At 41.7% G+C, this 26,477-nt stretch overlaps 1 protein-coding gene across 6 annotated transcripts; it reads left to right on the top strand.

Moving 5' to 3' along the window:
• Positions 1-12,143: 12,143 nt before the first annotated feature.
• On the top strand, positions 12,144-24,199 carry LOC306936610 (uncharacterized protein). Of its 6 annotated transcripts, none has more exons than XM_079520189.1 (7): positions 12,144-12,399; positions 13,907-14,187; positions 15,399-15,642; positions 16,802-16,891; positions 18,794-19,003; positions 19,428-19,604; positions 20,841-24,199. In XM_079520189.1, exons 1-7 carry the CDS (start codon positions 12,265-12,267, stop codon positions 21,003-21,005), a joined length of 1,302 nt encoding a protein of 433 aa, XP_079376315.1. In that variant the 5' UTR covers positions 12,144-12,264; the 3' UTR covers positions 21,006-24,199. The 6 variants fall into 6 exon arrangements, with proteins under 6 accessions (XP_079376315.1, XP_079376314.1, XP_079376317.1 ...); XM_079520188.1 differs by having other exon boundaries at positions 15,399-15,657; XM_079520191.1 differs by having other exon boundaries at positions 12,145-12,399; positions 13,979-14,187; positions 15,399-15,657.
• Positions 24,200-26,477: the final 2,278 nt, after the last annotated feature.

Raw genomic sequence — 26,477 nt, 5'->3', positions numbered from 1 at the left:
TTTTTCGCTTTGGTTGAAGAGACGAAAGTGAATGAAGGATAAACTCAGAGCATCCTGTTTTTAAGTGTGATGTGAGGACGTAAGTGAGGACAGGCAGACTGCTCTGCAGTGCACTGGGCGGTGCCAAAGATGCAGACCCCCTCCCCATTCACACAATAGCAGCCGTTCTGCTGTCTTTGTTCTCAATCTCACCAACGGTCTGAAATCTGCATGGATTTATTTTGCACATTGAGCATGGTTGACTGGTTGTAGCTGAGACCCTCACTTTAATTATAGGTACTTTCAACAATAGGCACTTAATCATGAAGTTTATCATAGCGGGCCCGGGGGTCTCTTTTATTGGTGTAGGCCTACTCTAGTGTTCGTGTTAGGATTCACTATCTATTTATGTGTGGGTGCTGGTATTCAGTAGCCTGGCTAATAAACCAGACTAATATCACACAACACTGTCGCGGTAGGCAACTTTTTTTTGCCAACGGCTGATTCGGTCTGGTTTATTAACCAGGCTAGGTATTCAGGCAGTAGGCCTGCATGGCCTACTGCAAAATTCGATGGGTGCGTGCAGGGTAGGCGCTGAAATTCAGATGTTACTACTCTATTTTATGTGTGGGACGGGTGCTGGTATTCCAGTACAAGCAATGGTCACCGAGTTATGGCCATTTGAAATGTTAGAAACGCCTTAAACTCTGCTGTAGTGCTCCCACACGAGGAATTTAGGTTTAGTTACTTGGAATTATTTTAAAGTATTTACATGTTTTAACTTCCAGAAAATGTAAATCTTGCATGGGCAGCAAGCCTGTGTCTTATCCACACAGGCTAGCCTTTGACCCACGTTGGAGCTCTCCCAGACTCCCACTCCTCACAGAGGTGGCACATGAGTTGTCAACCCTAACCTACTCAAAGTCACCACCGGCACCATCCACCATCATCATGCAAGCAAATCACTGACCAGCTATTAAAGACCAATCTTATTAATAACCATTCATGGGGGCACGGTGGCACAGTCGTTAGTGCTGTCCAGGGCCGGATCTACCATATGGGCACGTGCACATATGGTATGGTTTTAAAATAATGCCCCTATGTATACATGTATGTAATCTGACACCACTGCCATATCAAGCACAAGTAGTCATTACGTCATACGCATGAGTGACGGCTTTCGATGGTGACGTATATGTCGATCAGTTTCGGGTGGATTAAAGGGAATGCCTCTATGTATATGTAATTTGTAAGTTGATTAGCGGTATACTGTGGTTACTTTGCGTATGCCCCGTTTGATGCGTATGTATCGTAGCAGCATATGACGTCAGGGTATAACTGGTACAACTAGCTCTCAATGATGACGTAATAAAGATGTGGATTAAAGGACCCAATGCCAGGGTGTAATTGGTTTTCGATGGTGACGTAATGACGATATGTTTTAGTGTCGGGAGGATTAAAGGTAATGCCCCTATGCATACATGTATGTAATCTGACACCACTGCCATATCAAGCACAAGTAGTCATTACGTCATACGCTGGCATGGCGCATAAACATCACGGCCACATACGGAAACGAAAACTATTACTTGCGTGCTCTGCCTGCGCAAGTAATAACCATTCATTACTTAAACGTGTTTATGTAAACACAAACATTGTGTAAATACAAACGTTGAAGATGAAGGTGAGGACGCAAATTGTGATTGGTCAGAATGAGATGATGTATCATGATAAGAGCACCCCTCACTTCACACAAGTGTGATTTTGTTGCTTGTATGTCACAGGGGTCCACAATGGTTGCAGTTGTATCACTCCTTGGACTCTGCTTAATTATCCAAATTGCCACCGGCCTATTCTTAAAGTCATGCACTCAACCTCAAGCATGATACAGCCTTTTCTTCAGTCACCCACATCTGCCGGCGGAGTAATCCGAAACATGCACGCCCTTCTTTTTCGCATCTACATTTACCTATACTGTTTCTTTATTTTATCCATCCTGGCTTGTTTATATATGAAACAAAATTAGTTTACAATATGTATTTATATATCGGCCACGTGCCACATGATGACCTCATATCTTACTGCCCTTTACAAACATTAACACCTTCTCCTATCACAGCAGCTGACAGATCTTGCTGCTGTTACTGTTTGCACATTAATGTACTTCATCCAGCAGATATGGGAGTTTTTTTGGCATTAGTCATGTTTTTAAAATCTCTGTGGGTGATTGTAATCTGTCTCTGATGTCTTAATAGAAAATGTAGCAGTTTCCACTTTGTTTGCAGTGGGTGTATAATCTGTATTCTCTAGGGAGACAGGTCTGCCTATATGATGATGATGATGATTTCTTGATCGCAACTTCGCAAGACTGTGCACACTGAGTCTGTACCTATAGTTAAGATTTGTCTTTGTTTAGGGTTGGTCACCGTGCTCAGGTATTCTGCCACAGTGTATTCTCTGTTTAGGGACAGATAGCATTCTAGTTTATTCTGCTTTTGGGTTTCTTCTTTCTGATGATTCAGATAGCTTTCCTTGTGGTAATTTGGCTTAGTCCAATGGGTTTTCTATCTGGTGGCTCTGTTTGGGTTTGAGTTCCATGGCCAGCTGGCTGAGGGGGCATCTCTCTAGAGCACTGTTTCCCAAACTTTGTCATGTCAAGACAATTTACAATTTACAATTTACAATTTAGGCATTTAGCAGACGCTCTCAAGGACCCCCAAATTGACACTAATTAGCCTGCGGACCCCCATTTGAAAAAATATGCCAGGGACCGCCCATAAGAGAAGATTTTTACGGCTCTAGCAGTGATTCTCAACCCGTTTAATTTCAAGGACCCCCAGTTTGACATGCATTAGTCTACGGACCCGCATTTAATGGCATTTCTATCTCTGGGACCCCCAATTTATATTGTAAAATCAATGTTATTTTAACTCTGAGAGTGTACAAATTTGTACACCCTAACGGGTCCATTTGGTTCCATTTGTACACTCTCTGAGTTACAGACCCATAATGGTCCATTTGGTTCCAAACTATCATTTAGCTGGGGGACCCCTTGGAACTCCCTCAGTTACCCCTGGGGGTCCCCGGACCCCACTTTGGGAACCACTGCTCTAGAGTTTTGCTGTGCCTTGTTATGGAGTGCATTTGGGTCACTTTCTTTTGGGTGGTTGTAGAATTTAAGTGTGCTCTTTTTTTTCTTTTGATTATGAGTGTTTATCGTCCCAATGCCTTACATGCATTATTTGGTATTTTTTGCTGGTTCTGGAGAATCGATTTGCAGAATGCTGTGTGTAGTGTATAAGGCTGTCCCCCAGAACCCGGGGTTCAAACCTTCGCTCATTAGGGTTGGCACTCGAATCTTAATGAATGGGCATGAACCATTCATTTTTTTTAGTTTTTTAGTTTTTTTTTTAAATTATTATTATTATTTATTTTTTTAACTCGAAAATATATCTCGGCGAGAATGCGATATGCATAATGAGAGTACTATGTTCATGTTGTGTTTACATGTTACATGTTTAGATGTTATTAATAATCAGGGGGGCATTTCAGTGCTCCCACCACCCCCACCGAGGTTCGGAGCTCGAAGGTTATTTTTCAAATTAATTAGAAACGAATGGTTCGAAGGTTCGCTCGAAAATTCCTGCTGAAGTTCGAGTCCTAAAAACAGGGCTAGGGTACAGCCTTAGTAGTGTCTCGGTTTGGTGTTTATCCAATTTTTCGAGGACCTGGTTTGATAATGAACCCCAGATCTCACAACCATAGAGGGAAATTGGTTCTATCACAGAGTCCAGTATTTTAAGCCAGGTTTTAGGGATGTCTATTTTGATAGTTTATTTTGATGGCATTGACCATATGCAGACTGCAGCAGCGGTGGCCGAAAGGATTGCGGAGCGGTCTTGATACCGGAAGGTCGCCAGTTCGAATCAGCGATCCGACACGTTAAAATTACCACCGCTGAAGTGCCCTTGAACAAGGCATTGAACCACTACGATGAAATGTTCTATGAGCAGGGCCTGGCTGGAAACAAGTTATTGAGCTTAGCCCAGATACCCTGGGTAAATATAGTAATCATTTAATTTCCATTTAATTTCATTTGCCAGCAATTAAGGTGCCTAGGGGCAACTTCCCATTGACAGCACATTCATCCAAACAGAAAAGTCACATCTAATTGGTTAGTGTGTTTCATTAATATACAGTAGACATGTTATGAGGTATACTTGTCAAGAAATTCCTCGCAGGTGATTTATTTTCTCAAGTGTTGGAGTTTGGAAGTGTTCGTTGAATATCACTCAACGGCGTGAGTAGCCTACCACCTGTTTTGAATTTGCACATAATGCAGGAGGTTGCTTTACTGATAACGAGCGCTTCCAAACTCTGACACTTATATAATATTATAATTATAATAACCTGCACGGAAGTTCTTGACAGGAAGTAACTCATGTACGGTGGATTTGTATGAACCTAGAAACTTTACAGATTGATAGAGGATAATTCAAGATTTCCGTACAGCTGCAAGGTTGGTGAGTTTGACGTTGTTTAATCGTGTGTTAGTGCACCATAGTTAGCACCTTGCTGGCAAGGTGGATGAGGTCTGCATATGGTCAATAGAAGGCCCATCTTGCCTTGTCTCTCAGGTCCTTTACAGCTTGGTTGAAGTTCCCTGTGCTGCTGATGTTTAGGTAGGTAGGTATAGTTTGTTCTAATGGTATTGTATTTCGGGGAAAAAAATGGTTTTGGCTGCTGGATCTCAAGCAAGATGATTGTGACTGTTATAAACTGAAGACTGATATTGAATCATATCACACCTTTCCCTTATCCTACACTGCCCCCCACTGGCGATACTCTGAATCACACACTCTGAATTATTAGTCTATTTTGAATAAAGATAGACCTGGACTAGTTAGTTAGTTAGTTAGTTAGTTAGTTAGTTAGTTAGTTAGTTAGTTAGTTAGTTAGTTAGTTAGTTAGTTAGTCATCATGCAAGCAAATCACTGACCAGCTATAGACCCATCTTTAATAATAACCGCATGCAATGCATTACTTAAACGTGAATATATCTGTATTCTATTGCATGCAGTACTGAGTCCTCAAGGAGAGATGTGGTTGAAATCAACCAACGTATCAAAGGGAGGGGCGCCTTTTTTGAGGGGAGCGGATTAGCTTTTCGTCCCGTCACATCTCACATTTGCCAATGACAAAGAAAGGAGAATTTACGTCATATATGTGCCTGAAATATGATTTGTGCATGGCAACACAAACATTAACTCATCCACCGCTAAATGGCAGTAGCAATAGTTCAGCACAGGCCACCATAGATTTGTTCTATTTTTTTTAGAACGAGAGTTGTAAGATTTGTCTTCATGATTATAATGTTATCAATCTAACCCTTTAAAAATAAGTCTTTGGCCTGGAGGCACTTTGTGAAAAATAAGTAGGCCTATACTTGGCCTTCAATGAGTATGCCATTGACGATGAAAGGACAATTCAAATGTAGGCCTAGACGAGCAAATCGGCTAACCAATCACATAACTTCAGTTGTCATCTTACATGTTCATGGTGAAAAGATGAGGTTTTTTAACCCTAGAACACTAAACATGGGTGATGTTCACCCGGACGATTATATTTTTGCAATTTTCATAATGTTGCTGATGTCTGAGGTGGGTGGGTCTTTCAGTACCTTCATGATGCTTAGTGACATCATAGAAGGTAGGTTTGTTTCCCTGCCCACATCCCTGATTTTTCCTACAGGCAGGTGTTCGGGTGAATTTCACCCGTGTTTAGTGATAGTCTGATAGAGAAGAATCCAGAAAAATCCAATACACCCACAATGGATATTTTTTCACTGGACCAATCTCACATGTCATAGGAATGGGTGGACCAAAAGAGAAGTTCCCAACTTAATTTCTCTTTTTATAGGAATATTGAAAAAATAATATCCACGTTTTTCACAGATTTTGCCGATTTAGTGTTCTAGGGTTAAACATGTATCATCATGGTTAAAAGATAATAACATAATTCATGAAGAAGTATATTATTTGTTGTATTGGATGATACGACGACAATGTCACAATGGGCCCATTGACTTACATGATGAGGTGGCAGCCAAGAATCTGCATGTCTCTATGAATTATCTGTTTTAATTTACTGTTTCTGTTGAAGCTTTTACAACAATGGTTATAGTTGTAATTGTCTTGCTTTTATCCGTCCTGGCCGGCTTACATTGTTTCTATTTGCATGATGAAACAAATTTTTACAAGATTTATTTATATTGGCCACATGATGACCTCTTTTCTTACTGCCCTAAACAAACATTAAAGTCCATAGACTTGACCTGGAAATGATTTACGTCAAGTGCTCTAAACAAACGTTTAAAAAAATCACACCTGTGTGAAGTGAGTGGTGTGGGGGTCCCCGGGGGGTCCCCGGGGGGTCCCCGGAAGTTCCAGACCCACAGGATCACGGCCAGGGTGCCGGCCCAGTTCCGGCGAGCCGCCCCACGTCCGAAACGGTAGAGAAATGACAGAGCTACCATGTGTGGGGCTCCCTCTACTGTACTGTACTGTACTGTTAGCCTGGCTAATAAGCCAGACCGTACTGTACTGTCACTGTACTGTACTGGCACACCCGCAATCATCATATATACAGTTAATATGTGCGTGTGTGTTTGTGTGTGTGTTAGGTTGCGCAAATGCGCACAGGTGGTGAAAAACAACCATGCTATTTTCGTGCTCATACCCACCCAGCCACCCAGCCATGCAGGCACCCAGCCACACACATAGCTCCGTAAGGGAGTGGTTGCACCACTCAAAAATCCCATATAGACATATGGCTGCCAGCGCCATATGACATAATCTTCAAAAGCCATCCTTTTCTATATTATTGGTAGGCCTACTTGTTGTTGTTGTTGTTGTCGTCAAATTTTGCAAATATTAACATAGACATCTTAATAATAGTTAATCTTAATATTAACATAGACATCTAACAAGACATATTAAACGGAAGGTCTTGCAGACAAGGCTATTTATGTAGCCTACTGTCACTTTAAAATACTAATTTATACTTGTAAACCTGTTAAACTCTGTGACACAGCTAGTTTGTAGGTCTAAAGCAGTGCACGCTCCATCCTTTTTGATAGTTAGAAAAACACTTTGGTGACTGCATAGAGTTGACTGTTATATAACAGGTGACTGTTATAAACAATGAAGATTGACTGATACTGAATCATAGTCACACCACTGACCCCCACTGGCGATACTCTGAATTACACACTGAATGAATACAGTCGGTTCATCTAAAGTCAGTCAGTCAGTCAGTCAGTCAGTCAGTTAGTTATTTTTGAGGGAAGGTTTGTTTTTGTTTGTTTTAAAAACACATTGGCAATGAAGGGAAAATGTACGTCATCTTGTCGAGAGAGAATGTAATGTTTGTGTTGGCACCGTTTGTTTTACATCACCATTACATCACCTAATCAACATGAGTTAGACTTTAATATATTAGCGCCCCTCACTTCACACAGGTCTGAGGTGTGATTTTTAAGACATATTCACAAGGGGGGGGGGGGGGGGGGTTACATAGCCTACAATATCTGGGTACACATATGTGAGATCAGTGGCTAAGTTATAGAATATAAACAACTACGGTAAATATCCAAGACAAGTATTTATTTTTCTAGACACTGACTATATGATTGATTTACTCATTTTGGAGCATAGCCTATAGCCAATCAGCATGAGTCATGTCAATGTCAATCATGTAATGTTGCAAAACTGTTCATGAATGAAATGAAAAATATAAATGAGTAAGAAGTTTTACAAAAAACATAAATTTGACTGTTTTTGCCACCCTAGGCCCCCTAACACCCTGCAACTCGCTTTTTGCAGGATAGAGGCAGGCTTGATGATTTGGATGGCATTAGCCAGAGAAGCTGGGGAGAACTCTTTGGCACAAACCAAAACTCAAGGTACGATTTGCATGGTCAATTCGAACCTGCAGCATCCACAATGGAGCGCTCCAGCTGGAAATCATTCATGAATGGAACCATGGAGGCCACATGGTTGAACTTAATGCTCTGATAGATCTGAGAAACATGTTGCAACAGCCGAATGACAGTGATACTCTGCAGTGCCCCAGCCTGTGTCCTCTGTGAGGAGGAAGCCCAACAAACCCTCGGTGAGGCCTTAGGAGGGCCATTCAAGCAGCAAGCGGGTGGAGTTTGCAGAACCATTGCCCACCACTCCTGAATGAAGTGTCTGGTGCTGGGACTCTGGTGCAACGCACAGGTCCTGGGCCTGGTGAGAGCAGGAGTGGACCTGGTGAGACGCAGGAGGGGCCCGGACAGGAGTCAACCCACAGAGCCTAGTCCTTCCATGCGCCAGAAGCGTACCTCCCAGCCCTGGCAGAGTTGTTCTGGAGTGGTTCCAAAGGATTGTGTGGCCCTGGTTTTGCCCTAGTGGGACTGATTGAGGGTAGCTACTGGGACGTAAGTCGGGACTTGATCAACCCGGCTGGGTCGCCTGAGTGAGGGGTAATTCCTGTCAAGAAATTCCTTGCAGATGATTTTTGAGTGGTGCAACCACTGCAAGGAACAGCAATGTCCGTGTTAACCTATGTGACTATGTGTTAACCTATGTGTTAACCTATGTGTGTGACTATGAGTAGCAGTAGGGGCAAAAGTGGCGCTGTTGTGCCAGAAACAGAGAGAGAGAGATAGTGCTGCACTGTTGCCTGCTAATGAGAGACAGAGAGAGAGAGAGGGGGGGGGGGGGGGGGGGGGGCAGGGGGAGAGGGGAGTTGCACCACTCAGTTCACACGGGTGTGAAGTGCTGGAGTTTGAAAGTGCTTGTTGACTATCACTCAACGGCCCATGCGTACCGCCTGTTTTGAATGGCAGCAGGAGGTTGCTTTACTGATAACGAGCGCTTCCATACTCTGATACTTAGAAAATAAATTGCATTTATTTGGTACCCAGTTTATGACTACCGGTATGTTTGTGTCCAGTCTTACATAGTCTCCCGTAACCAGACAACTCTCCCGTAGCCAGACAACTATTCCACAATCTACGAATGCTATGAAGCGTTTGGAAATTGTGAGAGGCAACAGTCTGGCAAGTCTTACATGATACGTTTTCAACACGTGCTTCGTCAGCAGAATCCAGAACAACTTCATAGCTGGAATTAAGTCCATTGAAGTCCATCAGTTGATAATAATTAACATAATTAAAACCATGTTTAAAGAAAATAATTGTCCACTTACCAAATGCTTGCATTATTCTAATAAAACAAGTATATTCTATAGCAGCTAAAATAAGATGTATAAGCAGTGATTGTTTTAAGGCCGTTTCTACAAGTGCATTCTAAATCAGTATAGTTCTCAAACTTCATTCAATCAGAATTAATTCAAAATTATTCAATATTTTTCAAAAATAGCAGATGTACAAGCTCGTAGAAGTGATGCTGTGAGCTTATATCTGCTATTTTTGAATAGCCAACGCAAAAAATACACTAGGCGCTTTCCCAGTTTCAATGGGAAGTGATAAGTCTACCAAATGTCATGCTGCTCAAATGCAATTGCTTGTAGGCTACAGTATATAGGCCTACTAAATCATCATGACCATGATATTTGTTGTGTTTCTTTTTTTTAATCATTGTTTTGGCTACTGCATACTACATGTCCTGCATTGACCCTTTCTGGGGGATGTCAGGTCCTGTTTTCCATGTGATGGTGTGATGGATGTATACGGTCTACAACTACAACAGGATGTTGGCATCATGTGAAAACTCCTAAACATCTCCGACATCTATGTGTTCAGGAGTTTGACTTGATGCCAACATTACAGTGAAAAATAAAAAACTGTAGTTAAAATGAAACACATGGTGGTGAAAACAATACCCCCTAACCTTTGGCTTATTATATTGTTATAATAGTGTTGGTGTCAGGCCCAACTCGTTGTCTTGGGTTAAGAGGAGGACAAAAAAGAGGCCATAGCGTTACAATTTAACACAACAGCGTTATAGAGCGGCACAGTCCCGCCCCCTTTCATGACGACGACAGGCCCAAGGATTATTAAAAGAGGACAGCTAGGGAGCGAAGACCGTGCGGTGGACTCCATTGTTGCTCCCTGGAAGGAAAGAAACATGCGCAGTTGAGACCAAGGAAGCTGAACGCGGAAGTGTTGGCTGCACATAGCCCATTGCGCATGTTTCTTTCCTTCCAGGGAGCAACATGTAGTCCACCGAACGGTCTTCGCTTCCTGTCCGCTTTTAATAGTCCTTGGACAGGCCCAGGAAGTAATTCCCCATGCATTTTCCCATAGACATTTCAAAAAGTATGTATTTAAAGATCTGTAAGCCTCGAACAAAGCCAACTCGGATCGTGACAAATCATGACAACAAAAACAATATTTTGGGCCGAACAAATAGTTACAAAGAAAAAAAACAAAAACAAATTGTGCTTGTTGTCATGATTTGTCACGATCCGAGTTGGCTTTGTTCGAGGCTTACATATCTTTAAATAAATACTTTTTGAAATGTCTATGGGGAAAATGCATGGGGAATTATTTCCTGGGGCTTTCGTCGTCATGAAAGGGGGCAGCTCTGCGCAGCTCTATAAGGGTACCTACTGTAAGCCTATTATGACTCAGCTGTCTTGGTGGCTCATATAAATAGCAAGCCACCTTGGAGAGCACTCAGAATGATCAGCGCCTGGCTTATATGGACAACATGTTGCTCTCCTGCATGTATAACCGAGCCCATTATTTTTGCTTGGGAGTGGGCAGGGTTGATGATGGAGAGGGCCACTATATTTCCACACTCACTCATGATTGCAGCATACAGTACTGTCGGGCAGAAACCTCTTATCTCCGTATTTTAACTTTTGTCATAATTAATGGCTTAAGAAGTCATTCTATATCAGTGATTCCCAAAGTGGGGTCCGGGGACCCCCAGGGGCCCTGTAGGGAGTTCCAGGGGGTCCCCAGCTAAATGATAATAAGGAACCAAATGGACCCTTATGGGTCTGTAACTCAGAGTGTACATTTGTACACTCTCGGTTTTAAATTAACTTTGACTTTACAATATACATTGGGGTCCCAGAGATAGAAATGCCATTAAATGGGGGACCGTAGCCTAATTAAGGTCAAACCTGGGGGTCCTTGAAATTAAACGGGTTGAGAATCACTGCCAGCCATAAAAATCTTCTCTTATGGGGGTCCCTGGCATATATTTTCAAATGGGGGTCCGCGGGCTGTGTCAATTTGGGGGTCCTTGACATGAAAAAGTTTGGGAACCACTGTTCTATATCGCTGTTTGTCACACAAAAGTAGCAAAAAAACATGTGTTTTGAGCTTGTAGACCGGCTATTTTTTGCAGTCTTTAGTTGGGATCCTGAAAAGTAAAAAAAATGATTTAATTTCAAGTGCATTTAGTTATGGTATTATATAAACAGAAAAGTCCAATCTGATTGCATTAAACAACATTAAACTCACTTTGCCACTCGATTTGCCACTCGCTTTATGCATGTGCATACCCTCTCCTCTAGTCTATATCAATATCCAGATATTAACCTGCATTAACTGAACGGGCTGGCAGTTGCCCATATAGTATGCTCTAGTCTAGTTACAGGCTGAGTAGCGATATTCTGACGTCAAGCTTGGGTTAAAAAATGCAGTGATTCTCATGTCAAGGACCCCCACATTATCTATTTGGCCACAAACCATCATCATGTTTGTCTCCATTATAAAATGTGCATTCCTTGCCAAAGGGCTTAGCCGTGTCAATAACAGGCCCCAAATCCCACGGAAAAGTGAAGTGAATATCCTAAACGTTCACTTTGAAGATGTCACAAGAAACAAACCATCACGATATATATTTAAGTGAGTATTTAGTTTTGGTGCGTCTTAAGCCTGATACGTCATCATATGGTGTCAAAAAATACTCAATTAAACCACTTTTCCTAGATGATGATAATAATAATAATAAATAGTATTATTGTTGTTGTTGTTATTATTAATATTATTATTATTACAACACTAAATCAATTTGTTGACTGTGATGTTGTTGGGCAACAAGTTCACACCCCAGTCCACTAGGAGGCGGCTATGAACTAACCCGGTCGAGTTGTCAGCCGCCAAAAACTGCTCATAACAACAGAAGAACGTTTTTTTTTTCTCTTCTTCTTTTCGGAAGGAGGAGGAGGAGGAGGTATCCGACAAAAGCGGCCCTGTTTCTTTTTTCCAACCAAGAGGGAAAAAAATAAAGTCGAACACAAACAAGAAAAGAAGCCAACATGTACGCCAGGACGACCGCGGGCAGCGCGCACGGAGACTTCCAGGACAGGAATGGCGTGAATTATGTGACCTCGGCGGAGTCTTTTGGACACTGTTCCCAGCTGTTCTGGAAGAAGGATCCCAATGACTCCGGAGTAAGAAAAATAAAACCCTCCTGCTGCTCTGCGGCTCTGCTGCCGCCTCCTCACCATCTCCGCTCTGCGATTAATACTAACGCACTAAAACCTCCCGTTTAAAAATAAAAAAAATACCGAGTTAAAATGACGTTATTAGCAAATGGTGGAAGTGGGGGGGAAAGTGTCGACGCGGCAAAGCTCTACACTTTAGTCTGTTTCAAACAACGTCGGTTTTTTAATGTTGGAGAGATTGTCATTTTGTTTTGTCCAGCGGTTCTGCAGCCGCGAGCTAGCCCCCCTCTTCCATTGTATATACATTTTTGTTGTGTTTTGTTTCAATAAACTCACCCGTTAAACCAACTATTCTACACTTTAATCTGTGTGAATATCATTCAGTTAATGTTAACTTGTTGTAGCTGGGGTTTTTTCCTCCACCCCCTGGCCGTTATTTTTTCTTTGAACAAACATTGTTAGCATCGATGCTAACGTCGTCACGGCCTACGTTAGTTAGCCTGCCTGGGCTAGTTAGCCTAGTCGGCTAAAGATGGGCTCCGGGTTTATCCGTTTGTTCCCGTCCCGTCGCATTAATTCGCCGCTCCTCGCGGCACATAAAACGGGAGTCTCGTTCAATAATTCTGGTTTAGTTGACTGTCTGGACCGGCTTTAAAACACTTGAGCCAAGCGTTTGGTAATTAAAAGGCACGTAATATTGTTTCACAATAACGCTAACAATAGCAGCCGTTAGCTTTGACGTTAGCTCGAGACCGGGCTCGAGCTCACGCGAGCTTTTTTTCCACCATCCATCTCCTCCAAATCGACCAGAGATGTATAAAATGAGCATTCAAAACCGCTCGGAAAGTCACACATGCAACATGCGTACTACTTCCCTGTGGGGGGGGGCTATTGTATTTATTTATTTTATTAACGAAAGCAGAACTTTGTGTTTAAAATGTGTTCGGGCCTGGGAGATGTTTTAGTGAATAAGAGAAAAGTAAACATGATGATGATGATGATGATGATGAGGCGGCTGTCTCACCGGAAACCGGAGCGGAAGCCGCCCCGCTACTTTGAAAGAGCTCTTTGTGGCTCAGACTGTGAGCTCCTTTCATCATTATATTCATCACCATTCTACAGCCCGTAGCATTAACTGCATGCGACATTATGCAACAAACGCACGACTTTATAGTCATTTATTTATTGTTTTGTATGTGATGCATGCTCTGTCCTTCCTGCCCGTCATTTCATTGTTTTGTTTTTCTTTCGTTTTTTTTCCAACCATCAGTCAAGTTTTTAATTTGCAGAACCCTCTGAATGAAAAATGAGATGGGGTAGTGCTTTGTTTTGAAGTTTAACCACATGGGCCTTAGCATCCCTATTTGGGGCAAGTCTAAATAGGTCTAAATAACTGCGATACAGACTTTCCAGATTTGCTATTTTAGCAGTTTGACATGCAACAATTTATATATGTTTTAAGTGTTTATGGTTTGCCATGTGACTCACATTTTCATCCTCCGCCTGTCTCAAGGGTATGCTGTTAAAACCTCCTGCACTGCAACACGGTCACTCCACTGACACAACCTTTCCTCCTCTGCAACAGCCGACGTCAACCATCAGTTGGTGCGACCAGCTGCCCACCACCTCCAGCCTCAGCCTGGAAACCCGGGCGGCCGCAGCAGCTGCCGCTGCGGTCATCGCCGACATGGAGGCAGACGTGAGGCCATATGCCTGCGACCAATGTTCCTGCGCCTACATTCATAACAGCTCACTAACTAATCACAAACTCACCCACAGGACTGGAGATTTCAGGTGTGTGTGGGTAGGGCTACTATGACTGTGATCTGTGATAGACTAGGACTTGTCTAGTTGGAGGGAAATGTTTATGTTCTTTGATGAGATTACACTTTCGGAACTGAACATTCAAATCAAAATGGATACAAAGATTCTAGACTGGTACAACAAAAGGGTTACAATAAGAGCTTATTTTTTCCACAAGAAATTGCCGAATCAGCATACACAGTCTTCTCTTCCGTCTTTGTATTAGGCATGTAACGTTATTCAGCGGCATCAGGCAACCTTACCACAGTATTGATTCCGTGCCCACTCACTTAAGGTTTATGCACAAGCGCAAATAATGCACAGTGCAACTCTACTCCATTTGATAAGGTTATGTCCTTACTCGCTTGTCCATGTTCGCATCTCTGTACGTCTGTGTACACTCAACCAAGGAGGTGGCTAGTTTCAATGTTGGAATTGGAGCTGTTTAAATTTAAAATGTATGGTGTTTAAATGTATGGTTAAATGCACACCATTAATCAGGTTAATGCATGCCATGTGCAACACATTCATGATGTAACTTGTGTAAAGGACCGGTGGGTTTTCTTGGTACAAATTTGGTGTACAACTCATCCTGGTCGTGTTATTTGTTTTTTGTGCTTGAGAAGAGTAATAAGAAGGCAATCCAGGATGTAATGCCGTATACTGTTCAGAAGTGATTCTCTAATATTTTCATGTCATGTTGTATTTGAAAAGAGAGGGAACCCGCACACTCGTATGCTCCAAAAGATAAATTTATTGACAACGTTTCGAGCCAAGGCTCGTCATCTGGTCAAACTCATGTTGTATGTTGTATTTGACCCCCATTTGAAAATATTTTGTGCCAAAAGATCCCCATATAAGGGATAGATATGAAAGAGAAAAATCAGGTCTACAAGTTCACAACATGTAGCATTGCAATGTGCTGGGACCTTATAGATAGCTGATTTTTTTTTCCTGGCGTAAGTGTGTACACTGTTAATTTGTCTGGAGACCCAATAAAACCCCCTTAAGGACCATTGGGGGTCCGTGGACCCCACTTTGAGGTCCATTGCTGTACAGTACTTATTTTTGCTGAAATGTTAAAATGTAACCATAAAACTTACCCTTTATTCTGTCTTCTCTGATCTCTCTCCCACCATATCTGACTGCACAACACAATCCCTTCCAACAAACCTTCACCACACAACACGCATCCCCAACAGATGTGACTTCTGTGCCAAGCCGTACAACAACTACATGTCCCTGCGTAACCACATGCGCATCCATGGGTCGAAACGCTACATGTGCGAGCTGTGTGGCAAGTCCTTCCGGCTTGCTCGCTACCTGCGCAACCACCAGAAGATCCACGACGAGGGGCCCAACCGCTTCGACTGCCCCAACTGCTGCAAGACCTTCCGCACCATGTTGGAGCTGGCCCAGCACCGCTGTAATAACGCCGGCAGCCAGGTGAGAAGAGTGAAGGTGGGTGTATTTGCGAGGTTTTTATATTTTATATCCGTTGTGTGTCTTAACTGCTGGTCTATGATGAAAATGATCATTATAAGATGGAGTTGGGTTCATTCGATAATCGGTAATAGACGTCCTGGTCTATTACCGTGTTTAAATTAACAAGCTAATGGTAGCTGCTTTTTGCTGCTGTTAGACCAAGCTAATTTTGTTTACTAGTCGTCTGTGCAGTGATGCTTTTGTTGCCTGTAATGTCTGTCTGGAGCGAGGAGCAAATTGACACTTCAGCTATTTCAGTGGCCCTGAAAAAGTCGTAATTTGGTCTGGTAGGTACTCTTAAATGGACATATAAAATGGCAGCACCCAACCCTAATTATATATGGAGTATTTATGGTTTAACTTCTATCAGACTGATGATTATTTTCGGTGCCAGTTGCATGCTAAATGAAATGCAATGATGTTCATCACCAGTTGCATGTTATACGTGTTTTGATATTGACAGTATGTTAACGTTCTATTACTGTTTATTGTGGAAATTCAACATTTATACATAATTAGTCGTTCAGACAAGTTGAATGCGTGGTAATGAGCGAGTGAGGTATTGCGATGGAATTGGTTGGTATGGGTGCACAGAGTTGTTTTTGGCCAATGTAATATGCAGCTTGTACATTTGTCAATCGGAGAACTATGTTCTTAAATTTGATTTGACATCACTGAAATCTGATTGGAGACTTGAAAATGACCACTTGATGTGACGAGGGTGCAACAAGGTTGAGTTCCAACCGATGGTGACTTTCCTCCCGTACTGAGTGAAAGTTTGTGGGGTTGTGTGAGAGTGGGTCTGTGTGGAAGCACATGCACATATTATCACACCTAATCTTACAATTCTATCTCCTCAACCACTGTACCCTCCGTCCTCACGAGGACAGTCCATCCACAATCCACCATCTGTGAGAGGACTGTTCCTCCCAGTAAACATGGTTTAGGAGGTCAGGGTTAGAATTAGGGTTAGGCTAAGTTTAGGGCAAGTGTCAGGGTTTAGAGGTTAGGGAATAAATACATATACAACTCTGTGGAATTGTACTCGCAAGAATAGTAACTCCAACTTTGTGTGCGTGTGTGTGTGTTTGTGCGTTTGCGTGTGTGCTGGGTTCATAAGAACCGGTTCACCTGTCCGTCCTGCTTTAAGAGCTACAGAACCATGCTGGATCTAGCTCAGCATCCCTGCCCCGCCGCCCAAAAGACCCAGGTTGGTGTGAGCACGGCTGACCCACTGGTGAATGTGTGTGGTTGTTTGTGTGTATGTTTGTGACTCCGTCAGCAGATCAAACAGTAGTTGTGAATGTAGGGGACAGTAATATGTCCCCTACAGTCATTTCTTATGTACTAGGGTTATGGATTAGGGTTTAGAGTTGAGATTTAAGAAAGAGTTCTATTAAAACATTCTTTATCCCCACTGGTCCTACAGGACAAGAGTCTTTAAAAGTGATTTTCGTTTCCCTCATACATGTTGTAATATTAGTAATCTTTAAGTTCTATCGATTCCATAGAATACTTGATCAGATCTTTATCCCAAGTCACTCCGAGGGACAGTGAGATAAGATGACTCTGGTATGCTGGGAGATTCTATATAACTGTTTGAGAAAATAAGTAAACAAACGGTTTAAATAAATTATTAATTCTGTTTCCACTTCACCAATAGGGTGGCGTGTATCCCGTCTTTCCAATCATTAAGTCAAGTGACAGTCTTTGACTTCTGGCTTCATTCAGGACTTTGTCACATTCTTGCATCTCTCTCAGGTTCAGCCTTTATATAAACAATTAAGGCATTTAGCAGATGCTTTTATCCAGAGTGACTTAACAAAGTGCACGATTGAAGTAAACATCATGAAATTTAGTCAACAAACTATAGGGTAAGTGGTGAAGTAAATTGTGCCAAGAAAGACGGGATACCAAGCAAACATAAAACCTAACATAAACATACCATCTAAATAACATAATTAGCATCTATGGGCAAGTAAACAGCATGCATCTTACATAGTACATAGTGTACATGGCATATGTGTACAAGACAAGTAATGGAAATACGTACTTCTATTAGTACTTGTTGCCTAAGTATTTAAACCAAAATAGTCATAATGGCAAACACAACTGTGGCTCTTAGATGCCAACCACAACTATGGCTCTTAGATGCATTCATAAATACAAAACCTAACTATAATCAATGTCTCTACATGTTGATGACTTGATTTGATTTGATTTAATGCCAGTCATTTTATGTGGATGTAAGGAAGGGCACAAATGAGCTCTAGGTACTACAGCAGCTTTAATGAATGTCTGGGCAGCAGTCCAGTACTCAACGATGTTGAGTCCTCTAATATCATCATGTTTAGTATTTGTTTGAGCGATCCAATATTAGGATCTTATAATTTTCACCTTTTTGCAACATGGAAAGCAATTAAAACATGTATCTTTATGTTGCGTCACCTTTTAATCAGTATGTCTCTGTCTGGGTGATGAGAGTTGAACATTGATGGATTTCATAGAGTAGGTGAAGGTTAGGTTTAGCTGTAGGTTCAGATAGAGGTTATGTAATAAGCTTGTTAGGGAGCAAGACTGAAAAAAAAACTGATTGAGAAAGAATAAACACATTCTGGGTTAAAAACAAAATTGTGTGTGAGCGTATGTGTGTGTGCATGTGCACAGCTTACTCAGTCCATCCACCATGACGGAGAGGCAGCAGTGAGGAAGACCGGACAGCGAGTCCTTATACTTGTTCCCATTCCAGCTATAATTAATTAAATGGTCTGCTTAATTGGCTATTATCATCCAGACGTCCAATAAGTGAACCAACCAGAGTTCCTGAGGACTCCTCGTCTGTCATCTGTCACTTCCTGTGCTTCTGTCCACTGTTCAGATCAGCATGCTTTATTAGCAGTGTTGTTGCTACGAGTGTTGGAATATACCATAATTAATATTTCCCTCATCCCTATCCCCTCTTTCTTCTCCTTTGTATCGTATGCCCTTCTCTCCTCCCCTCCCTGTGCTCCCTGCCCTCTTCTCCTTCCTTCTCTGGTATTCTTTCTCCCCGTTCCTTTTCGCTGAACTACATCACTACACTCCTGTGCCCTCCACCCCACCATACTCTCAGTCTGGCAGTCGTCGCAACAATTTTGGTCGTCAACGCCAACATCAACCGAACAACAACAACAACAACAACAACACTACAGCTCCTCCCATGATGCAACAGCAGTCACACGGAGGCCATGGCCAGCAGGATCCCCTGCCCCCTCACTGTGTGTCCCCAATGTCCCAGGGTGGGGGCGTCGTGGCGAGTAACACCATCCCTGACCCCCACCAGGTATGGAACGGAAGGTTGCTTTAAGGTGGTTTTACATGTTGTAACTGAAGGTCATGGTAGTACAGGGGGGTAGAGCTGAGCAATTGCAAGTACACACAGATGACTCATAAAAACACACAGGCAGGACATGAACACCATACCCCCCCCCCCCCCACACACACACACACACACACACACGTGTGCATTGAATGACGTTTGTATGGACAATTGCTAGCAAGGTTCTTTGAGTAATAACAAATGTATGAAGAAGCAGTATACATCTTTTTAGCAGTGTTTATTACCAATGTTGAAATGTCTTTAAAAACATTTAATTTGAATCTAAATAAACTGAATTCTATTTGGATTTGCCCGGCTTGTGTGTATATTGTTCTACTGTTCTTCAGCTTCTGAAGTGACCGAATCTCTCTCTCTCTCTGCACTCCAGGGCCGTTCTAGCTCCTCCTCTCAGAGCCAGGCCAGCCAGCAGAGCATGAGGAGCTCCTCTTCATCCAATAAACACTCCTCTTCCTCCTCTGGCTCCTCCTACTCCCTCCTGCAACCGTTGGTTCCTGAGGTAAAGGAGATGTCGCCTTACACTAGGCTGAACGCCAGCAACCCCATGGTAGGAAGAGAGGATACCGGCCTCGCCTCACATGCAACCCACCGCCTTTAGATGGAGTCAGATGGGAGAAATCTAGCTAGTTTGGAGTTGGTTAGCCTAACTAACTTTTAACTAGCTAGCTTTATCCTAACTAGCAAACTAACTCCTAGCTGCTTCTCCCTCCGTATTCTTGTCTGTATGGATGCTAATGGTAGGACATTCATGACTTATTGATTCTTCCTCAAATAGTGTGAATACACGGTTCACAGCGTCAAAGTCCCGGCCTTTTCGTTGATTAAAAAAAAAAAAAAAAAGCTGTCGCAGCGGAGCAGTGACATGGGACCACCACCGTTCATGGAAACTATACTTCACAAATTACCTGAAATAACTTCACTTATTTGCATACCGTGTATTCGTCCTGCTGTTGAGTTTGAACTCATCTTACTTTAGTATAATAGAAGTTAGAATAAATTACAGTTGCCCCGGACAACCCTGCATAGTGCTGCTGGCTTTCAGACTATACTTAAACCTAACATCTCCTACTCACACATCTGCTATTCTTTGGCTTTTTTCATGCACTTTCTGTCTTGCCCCATCTGTCTTTTTCTCTGTTAGTTGCTAGGGATGCAAGATATCGGCATGTAATTGTAGGAAACACTGATATTGTACACATTGCAGTTCTCTTCATCCAAGTTAAAGTGGTCATGGTTTAGACAATAGACATTCAGAGCAGTGAGGAGATATAGATACATACAGTATTTCAAGTCATTTTAGATGATAAACAAAAACAAGAACCTCACAACGTATTGTGAAATGTTAGCTTGTACTTGAAGATCAACTAGGTTTGCCATATGACATCATAAGACAAAATGTAAAATAAGGCTTCATGTGATTAATTCAAGCTTTTTACTTGAGTACATGTTTGCACCCCTAGTCACTACTACTGCTTTCGGTTCTTTTGATCTTTCTCCTTTAAGAGTCATTCTCGCTCTGTACTGTCTTACGCCTTTTCTGCGCTCTCTTCCCATATCTGCAATACATCAATCGATATTCTCATCAATTATATAATTTGAACTGACGCCTTCTTTTTTCATTCTCTTCCTCTTTCCCTCTTTCTGTTCTGTTTCTGTCATTGAAACTCTCGTCACCTTTTATCTCACCCCTCTTGCTTCACTCCAATTCCCTCCGTATATCCCACTTCATCACACCTTCTGAATATACCTGCTCCTCTTACAATCTCTCTCTCTCTCTCTCTAGCCTAAACACCAGGACACCTTCTCTCTGGCCCCACAGCGACCGCTGACCTCCATCAACCCCATCAGCCACTCGCTGCACCCCAACGGGGCGCCCACGCTCAAGCCGTCTCCGGTGCCTCGCACCATCCAGGGAATGCCCTGGGAACGCTCCCTCTACAACCAATGAGGTCCTCGATGAGCCCCAAGTCCTGCCCACCAACCCCATCTCTACCCTGAACCTTGTAAACCACCATCATCATCTTCACCTCTTCTAGTCCTGCACCCCTCATAGCACCCACCTTAGATCAGTCGTGTCCCAGTCCTGTGGCTCAGGTACCACTGGTATTACTAGTTTTCAGTCCTCTCAGGAAGTGTACCATTTGACCCTCTGTCCTCGTTCCAGATTGGACAGCTGGTATGACTAGAAACCCAGCTAAATGCTATGGAACTCATAGCGTAGAAAGCCAGCAATACCCAGTGGGCCGGCTGTTGGGAACCAGTGCCGTAGAGGAGACGTAGCCCCCAGTTCCTTGGTGGGAGTCGAGTTAAATTCCTGTACCTTTGCTTTCAGTTGGACTTGCTGGTCATGTCGTAAAAGGCCAAAGCTGAAACTGCTTTCAGAAAGCTAGGCTATAACCGTTCTGCCCCCTCAAACAACACCACACAAACACACACACACTCTTCCTGTTGTTCAACCTAGCGCTAACATCCTGGGATTCCTTCATGACATGTTGCATTCTTTGTTTTCTTTTCCTCCTTTTTGAAATTTTCATCTGTAGAGAGTTCTTTAACAGAGACAGAACCGTTGACAAACTAGTTGACTTTGAGTAACTGAGTAGTTAGGTTAAAAAAAAGGAAAAAACAAACAAAAAACAAAGCGTTGCCTTGATCCTCATGTATGATCTATGCCATGTACTGTACTGAACATAAGTTAATACATGTATGTCCCTAAACTTGTCTTTCTGTCTGTGAGACCTCGTCTCCTTGGGGGGTTCTGTGGGGAGATGGAAAGAGGTAGCTTGACGGTCTGTTTCAGACAACAAGCAACTGAAACTCTTGTAGCTCACAATCACTTAAGACGCTTCTTTAAGTTGACCCACCACACACGCATCCGAACACGTCTCACATTTGAGGGTAAGTGTTCTAGGTGCACTCAATTAGAACATTGACACCCTCAAATCAACCCTCATATCACTACAGAGGAGAGACTTTACATTGTGTGATATTGACATGCAATTAGACTGAGAATTGCTGTATGTAATGAGCCGTATGCTCTTGTCCTCTGCATTTACTGACACCGAGTGTTTGATTATGATTAAGGAGCGTCCTGTGAGATTATGCCTTAAATTCCCTCTGATTTAGGAAGAAAGAAGAAACTCCTCGAGACAGATTAGCTCAATCTTAGTAAGGAAAGTATTGTAGTTTTTTTTGTCTCTTCCGCTGTTAAAACAGTTCCAGAATGGACATTGTGAATATCTTTAACATTTTTGTATTCATTAAGAAGGGGAAGGACATAAACCACAGGTCTCTTGTTGGAATCAAACCAGGAATGTTGTGATGACATGGTTGACACACTATCCTCTTTCTCTCTCTCTGTCTCTCTCTGTCTCCACCCAACCTTGCCTCATGACGACAAAGGACCACAATGGAAATAACTCTTTTATCCGGTTTTATTTTGACATTTTATTTAACTTCTAAATACATGTTCAGCACTGTTTTCTTTACGTGCGTTCTCAAAACACGGATGAGCTACTAGACTAAATCCCTTCTCTCTCTCTCTCTATATATATATATATATATATATATATATATATATATATATATATATATATAATGACCTCTTTAAAACCAAGTCAAGCCGCCCCAGAGCCACTGGTCAGAGTGGTCAGGTTGTACAGCAGCTGCCATGTTGTTAAAACACAGCTTGTTTAACCGTCATTTCACCTATAGCTTGTTATTGCTGTTAGTAGTTTATTTGGAGTCCAGTATAAGCCTTACTGGGTCAATAGTTGTTTTGTTCCATATTATTTCACAGCACTTTTCGCTAAGAAAATGTGCCCCTAAAATTCCATATCATATTGGCTACTAGAGCCGACCGTTGCCAATCCTTTTATTTTATTTTTTTGGTCCAGTCCTAGACCATTGGTTACGATGTTTTGACCGATACTTTGTTAATGTGCAAAATGTATCAATTTGAAAAAAGAAAAAAAAAAAACGTTTAACTTATAAGCAGACATAAATTTAGACATGAGTTTTTGATACAACTTTTAAATGATGTACATATAATATTAAACTTCAGTATATGAAAAGAACTTTAATTACACAATGAACGAGTAAATGTGAAACGCATCACAACTTTATTTTTATTTAACCTCTTAGGCCCTAATCATTTTTGAAAAGTACATGCTCAAAATATGGGCACCTGGTTGAAATTGGTTAAACGGGATGCATTGGCTGCATAATTGCTGATAGTGATGACTTTAATAAAATATGGCCAATATATCGGCCAAATGTATCTCGGCCCAACATATATTGGCGGTGCTCCTTCATATCATCACTGTACTGCCTTACAAACATCTGTAGTGAATGCTTTTAATGCATTTTTAAAAAAGTCACGCCTGGTCACGTCACAACTAGGCATACAATTTCATGTTAAAACCACCAATTCCATTCTCTTGTACTTAAAAAAAAAATGCAGCAACTGAATACATTTTCTTGAGAGCAGCATTGGCAAAATTGTGAATGATATTTGCAGGGTGAGTGTTCACATTCACATTCTGACTTGCACCTAATTTAATAAAGCTCCCATCCTGTGCCGAAAACGGCCGACCTATAAGTTGTGGCGACGCATTGTGATTTTGTACGTCGGCTGTTTTCGATGTGCAGCGAAGTGTGAATCGTTCTCTGCAAAAGGTACCCAGACTACCCTAGCAACTACTGTGAGCCAGGTGACAACATGGCTGCTTCCTGGATCTACTTATGGCCAATCCCTGTCCATGGCTCTGGGCCCCTCGCCCCGATACTCCCTTGTAGAAACCTCTTGCCTGTGTCACTGCTCCCTGGCCAGGATGCTTTTAGTTCACACACCTGACAGATTCACGAGGCAGGCATACACCGTTGGCTTGATAATCCTTTTAAGAAAAAAGAAAGCGAGGGGGAAGGAAGTTGAGAATTGTTATGAAAGCTTATCTTGCTAACTTTGGCAGCCCTGTTTCTTGAAACACCCCCAGTTCTACTGAAATTGTATTCTCTTTTTAAAGTCGTTTCTATTTTTATTCACATGTTTTTTGTTTTTGTTTTTTTGCTTTCTTTCTCCTTGTAAAGTGTCTTTGAGTATTTAGAAAAGTGCTATACGAATAAAATGTTTTATTATTATCACTACTGGTGTTGGTTTCTGTCATCAATTCAGTTTTCTGTAAGAGTATATCCATATTCTACATTAAAATTAGTTTATGAACTCTCCACTAAATGTCTTTTGGGTTTCCTGCAGAGAATGTATGTGTTTACAGAAAGTAATGTATCATCTTAGAAAATGGATCTACTCAGCACAGCAGTATGTAAAGTAGTTAAGACCCTTTTCTAGCTGCAACATTAACTACACAATGTATTAATTATAATACAAAAAGTAATATCATTAAATGTTCCATTCTTATTAATCTGCACTTTTACTTTTAATGCAATAATGTCATATATGACATTGACATGGGTATCATGTTCAACTTCACCCCTTGGCCTAATTTGAATATCATATAATCCAAATGCCACATGATCATGCAGGCCTGTTATTTGTTTTTGAGTGCAGCTTGGCTCTATGGCAAAAGCTTCCCTCTTATCTACGGAATATTTTAATAGTGAGACACCTGCTTTCAGCAATGAACTGTTTGACCGGTTTGACCACCGTCCTGTTGTCTGGCCGATTCTGTCCCAATGGCCATTAGATGGCGGTAGTGAGGGTGCGCATCCGGTGAAAGCCGGAATTACGCGCAACGTAAATAGGAAGTAAACTAGGGAAAAATGGCGTTCGGCCATACACGAGATTAAAACACTTATCTGTTGAAAACTACGGACTAATACATTACACAAGCACGCCGTAAGCCTCGCTAACATATTGGGCATCAAGGTAATTACCTTATATTTTGCATTTGTACATGTTCGGAGTCCTAAGGTCTCAGCTGGTGTCTGTGCGCCCCCTCAGGGAAATTAAGCCTTCTCTCATGATTGAAAATGTCAAAATCAATAAAATACATCTATCTAACTTTTCCTCGCTGTTTATAGGGGAGACTGGGCGGATTTATTCTGCTTTGCATCGCCTAGTAGGCTAGAAGCTTCACTGACTCACTGTCAGCATGTCCACACTGATGAATTGATGCAGAGTTGAACTCATTGTTGGACATGACAATGAGCTGAACTTTAATCCCCAGAGCATGCTTCATTGCTTGGTTTATTGTGATTGAACAGCAGGAGCACTGCAGTCAGATACATTCAATATTACTCATTTTTATTAGAATTGTGACTTGCCAATTGTCATGTCTCTATACCTGTGTATATAGGCAATGCCTGGCCTTCTTTGCTTTGGAGCTGTTGCTTAAGTAGCCCCATATGTGCCCTCTCCCTACGCTCATTCTGTAGCTCCGGAGCTACAGAATGAGCGTAGGGAGAGGGCACATATGGGGCTATTGCTTAAGTTGCAATCTGGTTGCAATAGCCAGACATGTGATGTGCAGTTGCTTGTTTTGTGTCATTTGATTATAATAGGCTAAACTTAATGGCATTATTTTTTTTACAATTGTACAATCGCTTGTTTTAATCGTTTGTGAAACTAATTCAGTAAATAGTGCTTTGTCGGATCAGTTACAACTTGATAAACCATGAACACTGTTTTGTTTATGCAGCCTGACATATATATAGATATGCATATAGTATTATCAGTCTGAAATGAACAACAGCCTAATAAATATAAATGTTTAAGCTTTTTAGATAGCAGCTGATTTGTATTTTGATTGACAGATGTTGATCACGGAATGGATGAGGTTGCTGGAGCAGTGTTGCTGACCCATGCCCATATTATGCAAAAATAGACCTAACACTTAAAACGACTTCCCATATGCTCCTTTGTTATTATTATTATCATTATTATTATTATTATTATTATTATTATTATTATTATTATTATTATTATTATTATTATTATTATTATTATTATTATTATTATTATATTGATGTTGTTATAGTCTTGCAAAACATGCCACACCACTTTTAGAATAGCTGTATATCCTATGAGTGAATGTGAAATCCCCCATATTCTTAGCCTATCTGACTGATTGACACGCACGCACGCATGCATGCATGCACTCGCACGCACGTGCGTGCGCACGCACATACACACACACCCACACACACCCACACACACCCACGTGTAACATTTTTAAGTGTGACCAACATAAACATGTTCAAATATGCCACTGCTGACTATAAAGTTCTATCAACCTGAGAGCTGATGGATGAGATGTAAGTTTGTATGACTGTGTGAATAGCCTATAGTATAGATTTCAAATTGTTCTTATGGTGGTCCAATCAATCGGTGTATAATAATAATAATACTAATAACCAGTAAGACGCCTGGGGGCGAGAAGCGACCTCGGGCGAGGTCGAGCGTGTA

This window comes from Electrona antarctica (assembly GCF_951216825.1).
Source record: "Electrona antarctica genome assembly, chromosome: 14".
Lineage (NCBI taxonomy): Eukaryota > Metazoa > Chordata > Actinopteri > Myctophiformes > Myctophidae > Electrona > Electrona antarctica.
The sequence above is the reverse complement of the archived record's forward strand: the minus strand, read 5'-3'. Positions and strand labels throughout refer to the sequence as shown.